The sequence below is a fragment of the Macrobrachium nipponense genome, chromosome 21 (genome assembly GCF_015104395.2).
Source record: "Macrobrachium nipponense isolate FS-2020 chromosome 21, ASM1510439v2, whole genome shotgun sequence".
NCBI lineage: Eukaryota > Metazoa > Arthropoda > Malacostraca > Decapoda > Palaemonidae > Macrobrachium > Macrobrachium nipponense.
This window is the reverse complement of record NC_087212.1, coordinates 1,576,390-1,591,171: the sequence shown is the minus strand read 5'-3', so window position 1 is coordinate 1,591,171 and position 14,782 is coordinate 1,576,390. Positions and strand designations below refer to the sequence as shown.

The 14,782-nt window shown below is 39.7% G+C and overlaps 1 protein-coding gene across 1 annotated transcript in view; it reads left to right on the top strand.

Annotated features, from left to right (window-relative positions):
* LOC135197678 (cleavage and polyadenylation specificity factor subunit 3-like) overlaps positions 1-14,782 on the top strand; it is a gene marked incomplete in the record, with an annotated part of 63,578 nt that continues 48,796 nt past the window's right edge. Inside the window, 4 exon segments of the mRNA XM_064224698.1 lie at positions 1-227; positions 8,450-8,513; positions 8,807-9,033; positions 9,614-9,791. Of these exon segments, the coding sequence (XP_064080768.1) occupies positions 157-227; positions 8,450-8,513; positions 8,807-9,033; positions 9,614-9,791 (540 nt within the window).

The window sequence follows — 14,782 nt, the reverse complement described above, 5'->3', positions numbered from 1 at the left end:
GCGCTTATTGCAAGAAGTGGAATTTTAGATTGTAAACAAAGTGCCGCTACAAAAGAAAACACGTTCGGACATTATTTAATTAACCCATATAAAGGTTCGATGCCATATAAAAACGCAATAAGGAATATTTAAAGCGTCTAAAACCCAAGAAGGACCATGGCCACCTTACATATTATTGGCCTAAACGTTCCTGACGAGGAGAGCGACGAGCTGAAGATTACGCCACTGTGAGTACCCATTTACGATTGTGTTTTAGCTATTTTATATCGTATTCTCTTATTTTTCCATTTTGTATGTTGTTTTCTTTTATTTTTCCCCCATTTATGTTGTTTTTCTCTAATATTGTACACACTTTTTATTGGACAAATAGGGTAAACAACCGAGTGGACTGGCCAACTCACCGACTACCGAGGTTTTGGCCACCCTCCGAAAAAGTACTTTAACACGTCCTGACACCGAAGATGGTCATCAGCCATGAGTTGATGGTGGTGGTAACAGAGCACAATACCTCTACTCTCCTTTCGAAGTAGGTAAGTAGGGTAAAACACCGCATAGACTGGCCCAACTCACCGACTAGGCTATCACGGCTGGCCACCCTCCGAAAAAGTACTATTAACGCGTCCTGACATCGAGATGGTCATCAGTCATGAGTTGTTGTTGGTGAGAGAAGGAGCTAAAGACCTCTACTCTCCTTTCGAAGTAAGTAGCCTATACCTATTTTCTCCAAAGTTGGAAATTAAGGCCATATTTTAAGATTTAAACAGAGGATTATGAAAAGGTTGGCTAACGCAGTGCAAACTTTTCCCAAACGCTTTCAAAATTTTACTTACAACTCAAAATATTTAGAAGATTGATGCCATCTTGATGTTTTCGGAGTCGCTTGTATCAATAAACTTCCCATTTCCTCTGCTAAATCCGCACACCACTTGTACCCATAGACACTGGGGCACTTTCAACACAACAATCGTACACCTGAACTCTTACCATGGCATTCTTTGCAGCGTTTTGCGCTCTTCAATTGTTTGTCAGTGTTGTCGGGTAGATCTAGGGTACCTATCCGCGGCGGCCGACACTATGGCAGCTGCGGTTTTTCTATGCAGTTTTACCAACTAAGCAAGAATTTTGAGTAATATATATTCGGACAACTGTAATAACCCCCAGGGGCCAGTACTAAACACGGCAAAATACATAGGATGCCCCCAATCCGTAGTGGATGTCGTATCCGCGGTTACGTTTCTTGCAGGGTAATTCTAAAGAATAGTTCTGCACGAACTGCAAGGAATGTAACCGTGGATACGACATCCACTAGGGATTGGGCTCTGTCCAATGTATTTCGCCGTTTTTAGTACTGGCCCCTGGGGGTTAATTACAGTCCTCCGAATAAATATTACTTTAAATTCTTGTTCAGTAAGTAAAATAACATAGGAAAACGTCAATTGCCATAGTCTAGGCCACCGCAGGTTGCTTCTGTAGAAATACTGTGTTGTCAATTGGTATGTGCTTACTCTCCAAACTGGGTACTATAAGACTTACACAAAACCAGGGAAAATAAGTGAAATTAGCCTATCTGTTTGTAGTATATATACATATTAGAGCAATTTTATCATTACTGCATTACTATGACAACTAGAATATATGGAAACAGTTTGTAAATGCATCGGCGCATGTGTGACGCTCCATTAGATTGGCAACGATGAGTCATTTTTCCTTGCGTCGTCTGCTTGTAAGTATGCATTTGAAATATTTGTAATTTTTCAGGGTTAATTTGATTGCAAAAAAGGGATAATAGACATGAATTAAATAAACATTTTGAAGTAAAGTTAAACTAAATAATGAGTAAAAAAACAATTAAGGGAATAAAGCTTTGCACCTCATATTCAGTGTTGTCGTCTGCTGCTCGTAACTGTGTTTGCGGAGTGAGTACTTAGGAACCAGGAACAGCAACGTGGTTCAAGTGCAATGTGGAGTGAATTAAGACCAAAATGTGTATATTTACAATCAAATAAGCACAGTTGAGTTTCAGTTGTGATGGCAGTAAGGATAAAACCACCGATTACAAGATAAAAATGAATTCAGTTCTAACCATGACCCCGGGAATAAAAGGTTTCATACCTTCACTAATATAGGCAACAAAATGTTGTTTTATTGTGCTGATTACAACTGCAATCTTGGGTAAGATCAATAAACGTTTCATATATACGCTAACACTGTTTTCAAATGAGTGCTGGGAAGGCTGGGAAAGATGGTGGATTGTCCATGGTTAGACCGGCCAGCCTGACAATAGCCACCACATTGGATTTTAAAACTGCCTTGAAAACATATTTTACGAAGAGCGTCACATGCTTATTTTAGTTTGTGTGGCGGTTTCATATATCACATTATATTGACGATGCTTCAATCTTTTGAATGGTTTGCTTAAAGAAGTAATTGTATTCTTGTTTCACCAATTAAATATCGAGTGAATAAGACTCGGCCAATGTGATGACGATGGATTGTCCGTGATTGTTTACCCTATTTTCTCCAAAGTTAGAAATTAAAGGCATATTTTAAGATTTAAACAGAGGGTAATGAAAAGGGTGGCCAACGCAGTGCCCACAACCCCAAAACGCTTTCCAAGTTTTTACTCACAACTCCAAATATTTCAAAGATTGACGCCATCTCGATGTTTGCGGAGTCGCTTGTGTCAACAAACTTCCCATTTTCTCTGCTAAATCCGCACACCACTTGTACCCATAGACGCTGGGTCACTTTCATCACAACAGTCATAACCCCAACCTCTAACCAGCACTTATTCGTACTTATTCAAGGGGACTACGGCATTCTTTGCTGCGTTTTGCGGCGTTCTGCGCTCTTCAATTGTTTATTGGTATTGTCAATTGGTATGTCTTTACCCTCCCTCCAAACTGGGTATAAGACTTACACAAAACCTGGGAAATGAGTGAAATTAGCATATCTATTTGTAGTATAGATATATACATATTACAGCAATTTTATCATTACTGCATTTCTATGACAACTAGAATTCATGGAAACAGCTTGTAAATGTATCAGCGTATGTGTGAAGCTCCACTAGGTTGGCACGATGAGTCTTTTTGCTGTCGTCTGCTCGTACTTCAGAAATATCTGTAATTTTTTGGTGTTAATTTGGTTGCAAAAAGGGATAATAGACATGAATTAAATAAACATTTTGAAGTAAAGTTAAACTAAATAATGAGTAAAGTAAACAATTAAATAAAGCTTTGCACCTCATAAAGAGTGTAGTCGTCTGCTGCTCGTAACTGTTTTTGCGGAGTGAGTGCTTAGGAACCAGGAACAGTAACGTGGTTCAAGTGCAATGTGGAGTGAATTAAGACCAAAATGTGTATATTACAATCAAATAAGCATTGTGGAGTTTCAGTTGTGATGGCAGTAAGGATAAAACCACTGATTGCAAGGTAAAAATGAATTCAGTTCAAACCATGACCCCGGGAATAAAAAGTTTCCTACTTTCACTAATATAGGCAACAAAATGTTGTTTTATTGTGCTGATTACAACTGCAATCTTGAGTAAGATCAATAAATGTTACATATACATACGCTAACATTGTTCAAATTAGTGCTGGGAAAGATGGTGGATTGTCTGTGGTTAGACCGGCCAGCCACACGATTGCTGCCATATTAGATTTAAAAACTCCCTTGAAAACATATTTTACGAAGAGCTCACATGCTTAATTTAGTTCGTATGGCGGTTTCATGTATCACATTATTTTGACGAAACTTCAATCTTTTGAATGGTATGCTTAAAGTTGTAATTGTATTCTTGTTTCACCAATTAAATATTGAGTGAATAAGGCCTGGCCAGGGCGATGACGATGGATCGTTCATGGTTGTTTACTGTAGGCATTCCGAGGGACTGTAACCTAGCCAGACTTATTACGACCTACTATGAGATTCAGGGCCTCTGTAACACGGTTTTTTCCGCAATAACTTTTTATCTATGCATTACATAAATATAACGCTTATTCAGAATACATATTATATCCACACAAATTTTGACTGTATTGTACATTATGTAGGTTGAATAAATTTGGTACTTATAATGTAAAAGTGACTTTTTTTGAAGACGGGCCAACTTACTCAGAGAAAAGGTTTCGAACGCACTCGTTACATAACTTATGGTAGCATTTCTTCCCTCTTTCTTGATGGATGATTGGCTATACATAACAAAGGCTAAACCTCTGGCAACAATGACATTCAAATTTAAATACAAGCAAAGCAGTACACCTTTATGAACTCTGGAACCTCTCCACTGATAATTGTCATAATAAACAAACCATCAGAATATGTTAATAAATACAAAAACACTTCAATTATTAGTATAACTCCCAAAATAGGTTTCCTAAGAAATTACAGTCTACTTTATAGGTCACAATCAGATTGACGAGATGTGGGGAATAGTTGGTAATTTTCAAAAACATAGTAGACAAGCTTGATTTGATAACTGCTATATCCAATGTCAAGCAATTTTTATTTATTGGCTATCTACCTATTTACTGAAAAAAATAGCCGGTACCGTATATTGGCTTCAAACCTTCACCAATAATTATCATCAGAATGATGACTTCATGAGGCTCCACCCACTTTCGCCTCGTTATAATTCAGGATAACACTGAAGGCTACCATGGGCATTGTTGGATTAGAAAATTTAACTTCTGGCTATAAAAACTAATTTCTCGAGTAGTTGTAAGAAGTGCTAAATGATCCTCAAGGATCCCAGCAGTTGGCCTAAACGTTTAATTCATGTATATTACTGCTATACTGTTGCGGCACTACTGCTACAGTAGTATTACTATGCTAGCACTGATACCCCACCCACATCTATGTATCGTTCCGCCATTCATAAAGTCTTTGGGTTTCAGAGCCGATGGAGTTTCTGTCCAGTGGATAGGCGGGCGCAACATTACGTCAAAAGGTGTTTACCTTGCTTACGTAATGAATGTTTTTCGACTCTTGGCTCGTAATCACATGGCGTCGGCTAGATCATTCTTACTCTATAAAAATTAAAACTATCCGGTTTAGGTTATTGATAATACTGACAAAATTTGTGTGTGGATGTAAAATATACATATGTCAACTTTCAGCTACATCCGATGCTTTGACAAGGAGCAAAGTCCAAAAAACCGTGTTACAGAGACCCTGAATCTCATAGTACTTTGTCCTAACTTCCTTATGTCAGACGCCGTGCCCTAACTTGACTGGGGTTGGGGGCTCCACCCCCTACCCAACTAGACCTCAATCCTAATTGATTATCCCTTACTCAGCATTCTACCCAAGACAGGAGCAGGCTCTAACACTGCTTCTGAGTAGAAGCTGAGTCCTTGCTTCTGATGTTCAGAGTTATTGGCTGGAGGGGACATTCCCCCTCATCCTCCCCCTCTGGTTAGGTCAGGACACGGCTCCCTAACAGGCTAGTCAGGTCATGAACTTAAGGTCTGGTTAGGTCAGGACGTGGCATTCTAGGAAAGGTTTGGTTTTTTCATCTGAATTGGGCTTTAATAGGGGAAACAACCGACTGGACTAGCTGATACAGTTTTCACCGCGTGTGGATTCACCCTTCAAAAAAGTACTTTAACACGTCCTGACACCGGAGATTGGCACCAGTCACGAGTCATCGGTGGTGAGAGCAACAGCTTGAGACCTCTACTGTCCTTTTGAAGTAAGTATTTTCTCCAAAGTCAGAAATTAAGGTCATATTTTAAGATTAAACAGAGGTTAATGAAAGTTTAGCCATGCTCAGTGCAAACATACCTCCACCACGCTTTCGAAATTTTTACTTATAACACCAACAATTTAGATTGACACCATCTCCATGTTTGCGGAGTCACTTTGTGTCAATAAACTTTCCATTCCATATGCTAAATCCGCACACCACTTGTACCCGTAGGTGCTGGGGCACTTTATTCACAACAATCGTCAACAATGACACCAACTGGGCAGATCCAAGGAAACTAAGATTTTTTGGTAGAAGAAGAAGAAGCGTGCACTAGATAATTATTTAAATAAATAGTTAAACGGCAGTATAAGGTCATGAATTGCTTAAATTTTTTTACATATTCATGATTATTAATTTGAAAATATTCGTTGTTGAAAAAGTAAATAGATTCCTGACTCAAATATCAACAGTTATGCTGTGAACAGTACCTACGGCGTTGTTTGCACTCTTCTATTATTTATCACTGTTGCCAATAGGTATGTGTTTACCCTCCAAAGTGGGTAAAGACTTACACAAAACCAGGGAAATAAGTGAAATTAGAGTATCTATTTGTAGTATATACTATACATATTAGAGCAATTTTATCATTATTGCATTACTATGACAACTAGAATTCATGGAAACAGTTTGTAAATGCATTGGCGTATGTGTGAAGCTCCATTAAATTGGCAACAATGACATTTTGCCATCGTCTTGGTTGCAAAAAGGGATAATAGGCATGAATTAAATAAAAATTTTGAAGTAACAAAGTAAAGTTAAACTAAATAATGAGTAAAGTAAACAATTAAGGGAATAAAGCTTTGCACCTCATAAACTGTGTAGTCGTGTGCTGCCCGCAACTGTGTTTGTGGATGTGTTAGCGCTTAGGAAAACCAGGAAAACCGCAGTGAGTGAATTAAGACCAAAACATGTATAATTACAATCAAATAAGCACTGTGGACTTTCAGTTGTGATGGCAGTAAGGATAAAACCACCGTTTCATACAATCAACTTACCTGTCAGATATATACATAGCTAAGACTCCGTCGTCCCAGCTATGTATATATCTGCCAGGTAAGTATGTATGAAACTTTATTGTATTATAACAATATCATATTACAAGGTAAAAATGAATTTCAGTTTAAATCATGACCCCGGGAATAAGAAGTTTCATACTTTCACTAATAAAGGCAACAAAATGTTCTTTTATTGTGCTGATTACAACTGCAGTCTTGAGTAAGATCAATAAACATTACATAATATACTCTAACATTGTTCAAATGAGTGCTGGGAAAGATGTTGGATCTTTGGCGGATACGAACGGCACCTCAGTCGGTGGACGCCATATTGGATTTAAAAACTGCCTTGAAAACATATTTTATGAAGACCTCACATGCATATTTTAGTTCATATGGCGCTTTCATATATCATATTATGTTGACAAAGCTTCAATCTTTTGAATGGTATGCTGAAAGATGTAATTGTATTCTGTTTCACTAATTGAATATCGAGTGAATAAGGCTGATCCACGCGATGACGATGGATCCACTGAGGTGTTTCCCCTTATCTATAGAATATCCAGTATGACTAGCTTTGTTTTTTTAACTCAAAGTATAATTGAAGCTGCAGTACATTATAATTTTTTTTATTTTTGTTTTACTTGTCAAGACCCATTTACAAAACATCTCAACATAAAATCAAAATTTAAAACTGACAACACCTACGTAAGATGAAGAGACACCGACTAACTGAATAGTAATAATACATAGTACATATGGGATGAAAAAATGTCCACAGACTCATTGTATATACAGTAGTATATGTTAGGTATTCCTGTACCCTCCTTCTGCTATTGGAACAGTTTCTGCCCATTCTCACCTTGCCGGGTCTGAGAAGGGTATTCTTGGACCTGATGACAAATCTGAACTCCTTCTGGCTGCTGGAGCTTTGGTTTGGTGTGATTGAAATTGAACTGACCCTTATCATCCACACTTGAGTTCCCTCCTCTGTTTCTGCTACTCCAAGACATCTCCAGGTGATGAACAAGCTGTTGAGTTGAATGGCCATGGGGCGGCAGCAATGTAGACTAGTACTCCAAGGCACCTGGGTTCCTTCAACTAGTGCACCTTTGGGTTTGGCATGTAGGCTTTGCCATGTTTTTGGCTGCCCTAATCACCATTCATATTATACTGGAGGAATTGTACTTTAATTATCAGATCAGAAACTCCCAATTATCTGATCAGAAACTCCCTTGTTACTAATCTTCAACAATTGGACTAGCTTTTGCCAAAGATATAACCATATGAAAGACCTCAGGCTTTTATATATGAAAAAATATACATTACCTATTTTGGACTTGAAGCACTTCACTAGTATGTCATTTCTGAAATTTAAAAATGCACAAGCTTCCAGCACAAAAATGATCACAAAGGTACAAATTGTGTGTTGGCTCTTGTAAGCTGCTTTACTGTGAAAGTAATTTTCCTGGTAAAACTGTCATTTGGTCTCTTCACTAAAGGCAATTTTGATTTTTATTGCAGTCTGGAATTTTATATTCAAATCTGAAGTGAAATTTAAAGCTCAAAGCCCAGTACAATAAAAGAAGCTAATTAAATTTTCAGTTAAGAAAAATTCCATTTCAGAAGTCTTAAATGTCTGAAACATAGAGGTTGTCCATAACTCGAGATCATAAAATGCTGCTGCTTTTGTTTCCTACAGAGGTTCTGGACAGGAAGTGGGTCGATCATGTCACTTTTTAGAATTCAAGGGCAAAAAAGTTCTTGTAAGTATCCTTTTCATAATTCATTTAATATTGTTTGTAATGTTATTGTTGAAGTAGTAATTTCAAAAATACTGTGCAGTTAATTTAGTATTTGCTGTTTGATAGAACCAGTAGACTTAGAGCGCATGCTGTTAATTTTTAAGATATGCAGAACATAGAACCAGTAGACTTAGAGTGTATATTATTCGTCTTTAAAATATTCAGATCACCAGATATAATTATTTTATCCATGTGAGACACAGTATGATGATGAAATGCTTGGATGTATTTTACAATATTTCCTGTACTTTCAGCTCGACTTTGGTATTCACCCTGCGCTGACTGGGATGAGTGCTTTGCCCTTTGTAGATCACATAGACCCAGAACAGATTGATCTGATTCTTGTCTCCCATTTTCACTTGGATCATGCGGGTGGACTGCCTTGGTTCCTCATGAGAACTCGTTTTCGAGGTCGTTGTTATATGACTCATCCTACGAAGGCAATTTATAAGTGGCTTTTGTCAGACTACATCAAAGTCAGGTTAGTTTGAAGGATTTTGTTCATGGTAATATCATATCTGTTGTTTTTAGTTATATACCTAAGTATTGTATAACCTTTTGGCTCTGTTTATTTTCTAATTTTCAATGTGAGCCTTTTGTTATTCGGAAGAGTGCTGCTAAGGTGAAGGTCTTTTTTATTTGTTTACAATGAAGAGCAAACCAATCTTGCTGAATGTATATCCATATAAAAAAGTTTACGGTTTGTATATTTGTGAAAACTGTAAATTATCATTACAATAATATATAATTTTTAAACTATTATCAGGTTTGCTACAAACAGTGGAGCAGTGTTAATAAGTGGGATATTATAGTACTTTTTAGCTTCCTGTTTGGAAAAAAAAAAGTGTTTAGTTATGCTGTCTTGTGTACGTACTTGAAATCCTTACCCATCCTCACAATGGAGAATTTTATTAATGCGTTCCATAGATTCAGTATAAACATTGTTCATGAGCAAAGATTTGTATAGTTTTAGGAACTGCTAAAGTGTGAAATTCCAGTGTCAAGTTGCTGGTTATATTTAGCATGTAAGAGTAGTAGTAACTGAGTCTCTTTCTTTGCAGCAATATTGCGACTGAACACATGCTCTACTCGGAAAGTGACCTTGATTCTTCATTAAACAAAATAAATGTCATCAACTTCCACGAAGAAAAGGAGGTCAATGGCATCAAGTTTTGGTGTTACCATGCTGGCCATGTCCTCGGTGCTGCAATGTTCATGATTCAGATTGCGGGTGTGAAGGTATTTATAGTATCGTGTTTTATGTTTATAATATAGAGGATTAACAAGACTATTGTATTGTTATATTGTCCAGCTATGAGTTTAGAAAACAATTACAGCATAACAGTCTGATCTAGTATGCACAGTTTATTGAGAAAGTAGTTTTGCAGTACTGAAGTCATCATTATCCTTTTTATCCCAGATGAGTGCTCACCCTCCACTTCTCTTGCATATTCACTTCTTGGTTGAGTTCCCATCTGGTCCAGGTTTCAGTGTATGCCCTTTATTATTTTATGAATTTTGACATGCAACTTTTCTTATCAGCTACATTTCTGCCCAACTGCTTTTTCCTTCCCATGATATGTCAGACCATTTCATTGGATGAACTGACATTAGTACATGATAAATGGAAAAGAGAGAAGTTCTCTTGTACTGAATGCTTATAAGCCCTACTCTGTACAGAGAAACCATTGATCAGCGGACCACTTCACATACCTTGATGAAGTCTTGAAGGACACATCACATTCCAGTGATCATTTTAGTTACACATAAAGGAACTGAAAAACCTTTTTCCTGTGAGCCCACAGTAGTATGTTGTGTAGTCCCTCAGATACAAGAAAAAGTAAAGGTAGATGGTTCATGCTGCAGTTAAGGAATTTTCTTGAATTAATAATGACAATAACCGAGAACAAAAATTAAAAACTTCAGGTAACTTGCTTCTGTAAAACTTGGAACACAAATATATTGTTGGTATTGAAGCAAAGGAAAATCTCTTAAATTGTATATTGAAGGTTTAATTACACCTAAACTAAAAAATCACATTAAGTCTTTACATTTCCTAAACATACACAAAAACTGGCAAAACTACAAATCTCCAGTACTGTAGCATCTCAGATTATTGAAATTGAATAGCAAACGGAATTGCTGAAGAAATTTGACTGTTAAACTGTATGAAGTTAGGAATGAATGGGGGCAAGTGATCCTTGGGAACAATAAATTATGAAAAATTACCACTTGAGAACAAAACAAGCAAACACTCACACTGACCCAGAAGGCAAAAACGTTAATAGCATCAATAATATTCACATCTCTGTAGAAAGAACATTAAAATGCATTATGGTTCAAAGTGCATTAAATGAATATGTGAAAATGAATGGCACATCAAACAATACATTTAAAAATTTTAGAATCCTTGTAGAGTAATTTGACATAGATCACTACTGCAGAGCCGTAGTGATCTATGTCACACTGAAGAATGAAGGTAATGCCATCTGTAATGCTGGAGTGTTGTCTGAAAATGCACAGGAAGTCGTTTTTTTTTTTTTTTTTTTTTTTTTCAAAATTTATCAATTTGATTTGATGAGGGATCCATTTGCATGGAATAGGCCTCTTCATGATTAATTGTTTGTAGAAATAAAAATTTATTGCAAAAATATTGTACAGTATGCAGCATACTAGATGACTATGTATTTGATTTATGTAATTATGAGTTTTATACATTCAACTTACCTGTCAGATATATACATAGCTATTGACTCCGTCGCGCCGACAGAATTTCGAATTTCGCGCACACGCTACAGGTTGGTCAGGTGATCCACCGCGCCGCCGCTGGGTGGCGGGAATAGGAATCCATTCCCGTTTTCCATCAGATTTTTTCTGTCGGCCATACTGGCAACATCGTTGTTGGTATCTCCGGTTGGATTTCGTTTTTGGATACAATTGATCATCGTTTTGGACCCTTTGGTGACGTATTTGGATCGTTGTACTGGCATACGCTTTGTGATCGTTATTTGGATTTTGGCTTGGAATTTTCATCAATGATGTCTGATTCTGGAAGTGTGGTGAGAATGTGTGTGAATGAAGGGTGCAAGGTGAGAATGCCGAAAGCTTCGGTTGATCGTCACACTGTATGTAAAAGATGCAGGAAGTATGAATGCTCGATGGATAACACTTGTCATGAATGTGAGAGTTTGAGTGCTGAAGGGTGGAAGTCTCTAACTTCTTATTTAAGGAAATTAGAGAAAGACCGGTAAGGAAGGAAGTCATCTTCCAAAACCAAGCCTAGCTCTCAATCTTCAAGTGGTTTTGGTGAGTAATATTGTACCCTCCTCTAACATTATGAACGCTCCTTGTAATATTTCAGGTCCTTCTCCGAATGCAGATCCTACGGACTCTGCTTCGGAAAGATAGCAAGCCTTAAAGCTGCGCTTATGAAAATGGAGCGTTATGGCTGCCATAGAAGGTAAGCAAAGTAGTGCTGTGGAAAGTGATGTGAATTTCCCCAGTGAAGTGGAGGAGGCGTCTGATTGGCTTCACAACGCTCCAGGCCTAGACCTCTTTCAAGCTCCCAAGCCCAGAGGAGAAGGAATGTCGAAAGCCTTACGGAGGTTATGGAGGATCCCCACCAGTCAGACGTCTCTTCGGCAGAATCTGTAACGTCACAGACTGCCAGAGAACGCATTAGAAAAAGCGTTCTACGTGAATGTTTTTCGTCATCGGAGAATTCCTCACCTAAAAGAGGATGGAGATCAGCGGATCGTTCTCGTCCCTTGAAGAGGATCTGGGAAGAATCGGGCATAAACTCGAGTCCGGAACGTTTTTCGGAGGACTCCCCGACAGAGAATAAGAAAGCAAAGGTTTTGGCTTCTCCCGATAAGTTGTGGGGAATGGAGAAAGAAGGCTCTCCTTCCTCTCGTTTAGACCAGAGAGAAGAAACGACGAAGATATTAAAGGATATGCAAGAGTCTATTGCTTCTCTAGTCGGGGTTCTTTCGAGAGATCCTCCAAGAAGAAAGGATGTTAATCTTCCTGTGAAGAAGTCAAAAAACCCCTACCTTCAACCTCCCAGAAAAGAAGATTCTTCTTTGGATGAAGGGTCTATTTTTCACAGACCCGCGAGTTCGGGGCGCGAGGCGGCCAGCCAGGCGTGTGAAGCGCCAGCCGAGCGCGAAGCGCCAGTCAGCCGCAAAGAACTAACACGTAAGCGCGAGGCTCCAATCAGGCGCGACGCAGCAAACCAGGCCCTATCCGATATCGCAGGAGACGACTAGGCGCGAGAAGCTGGCCAGGCGCGAGGAGCCAGCCGCGCGTGAGAATTCCTACAAGCAGGAAGAGACAATCAGGCACGAGGCGCCATCCAGGAGCGTAGCGCCAGCCAGACGAGAAGCGCCAGCCAGGCGCGATGCGCCAGACTGCCGAGAAGCGCCTACCAGGCGAGAAGCGCTAGCCAGGCGCGAGGCGCCAGGCGGCCGCGAAGAGACATACAGGCGCGAAGCGCCAGCCAGACGCGACGCGATAGACGGCCGCGAAGCGCCAACCAGGCGTGAAGCGCGAGTATTTGTCGAGCGCGAGGCGCTGGCCGCGCAAGAGGAGCCAGCGAGGCGCGAAGCGCTAGCCGAGCGTGAGGCGCCAACCGCGCGAGAAGATTCAACCAAGGCGGCGAAGTGCCAGTCAGGCGCAAGGCGCCAGCTGATCATGAAGAGCGGCAAGAGCGAGAAGTTATAAGGGGTAATAGAAGATCTTTTCATGTAATGTCTTCGGATAGCGAGTCTCCTACAAGTAGAAACCCTAATGCAAGGAAGCAACCTGGTACATCGAAGGTTACGGTTTCAACCTCCATGTCTCAGGATGTTTTGGTGGATAAGAAAGGGAGAACTTCTAGATCTGTCAGTCTCTCTCCTTCTAGGAGTATTTCTCCTATAGGGAATATGTCTATGACAAAGAATCTAATAAAAGAGCTCGCTCTCCTTCTAGGATGGAGTTGGATGAGGTGTCGGAGGAAGAAACCCGAAACAATGAGGGGTATCTAACTACAAAGTGTTAGCCTCTTCTTCCTCCTACAAGAATTTGGAGACTCTCTAAAGCCCTGCAGCTCCTCCTTCCCCGAGATCTCTGTTCTCAGTACGAAGGTTCCTAAATCGTCTTCGTATTTAAAAATGAAACCAGCCATATCAATGAAGAAGGCTATTCAATCTTTAAATAATTGGATGAAGGTGAAGAAGGAAGCTCAGAAGACAGTTTTTTGCACTCCTCCATGTAAGTCTCGGAGGTAGGAGGGGAATATGGTACAGGACAGAGGAAGCGATGGGCTTATGCTTCCATCTTCCGCGGAGGCGGATTTTTCAAGCTTGGTTGAAGCATCGAGAAGACATGCTTTGAATACAGCTAAAGCATATTGGAGCATGTCAGAATTGGATCAACACCTCAAGGGACTTTTCCATGTACTAGAAGTTTTTAACTTCTTGGATTGGTCCCTTGGAGTGCTGGCCAAGAAGGCAAATGAACCAGATGTTTTAGAACCTGAAGTTTTACATTGCATTTTATCCTGTATGGATAAGGCGGTTCAGGATGGATCGGGAGAATTGTCATCTCTATTTGGAGCAGGAGTAGTGAAGAAGAGATCATTATTTGGTTCATTTCTACAACCAAAGCGGTTTCTCCTTCACAAAGGTCAGCCCTGTTATACGCTCCTCTCTCGGATCACCTTTTCCCTTCGCACTTGGTGAAGGAGATTTCAAAGTCTCTTGCTGAAAGGCAACCCAAGACTTATTAGTACAATCCTCCAAGAAATCAAGACCAACAGTACCAGTAGCGAAGAAGACTACTCGTACTCCGGTAGTGCCCTTTCGGAGAGGTTCCACCTCTCGTCCTCCAACGAAAAAGGAAGACAGCAGAAAAGCGAGGAAGGTCCTCCTTTAGATCTTTCAAGAAATCAAAGTAGCAGCGAGGTCCTCCAAAACATCTGTAGGGGCCAGGCTCCTAAACTTCGTAGGGCATGGAAGATAAGGAAAGCCGATCCTTGGACGCTAGCAGTCTTGGGGAAAGGTTACATTATACCTTTTCAGGACTGACCACCTTTGTCGAATTCCCAAAGGAACTGTCGGCGAAGTACAAGGACCCTGTTCTGAGGGAGACACTTCTTCAGATGGTGATAGGAATGAAGGACAAAGAGGCAATAGAAGAGGTTCAGGATCCTTCCTCTCCGGGGTTTTACAACCGCCTGTTTTTAGTTC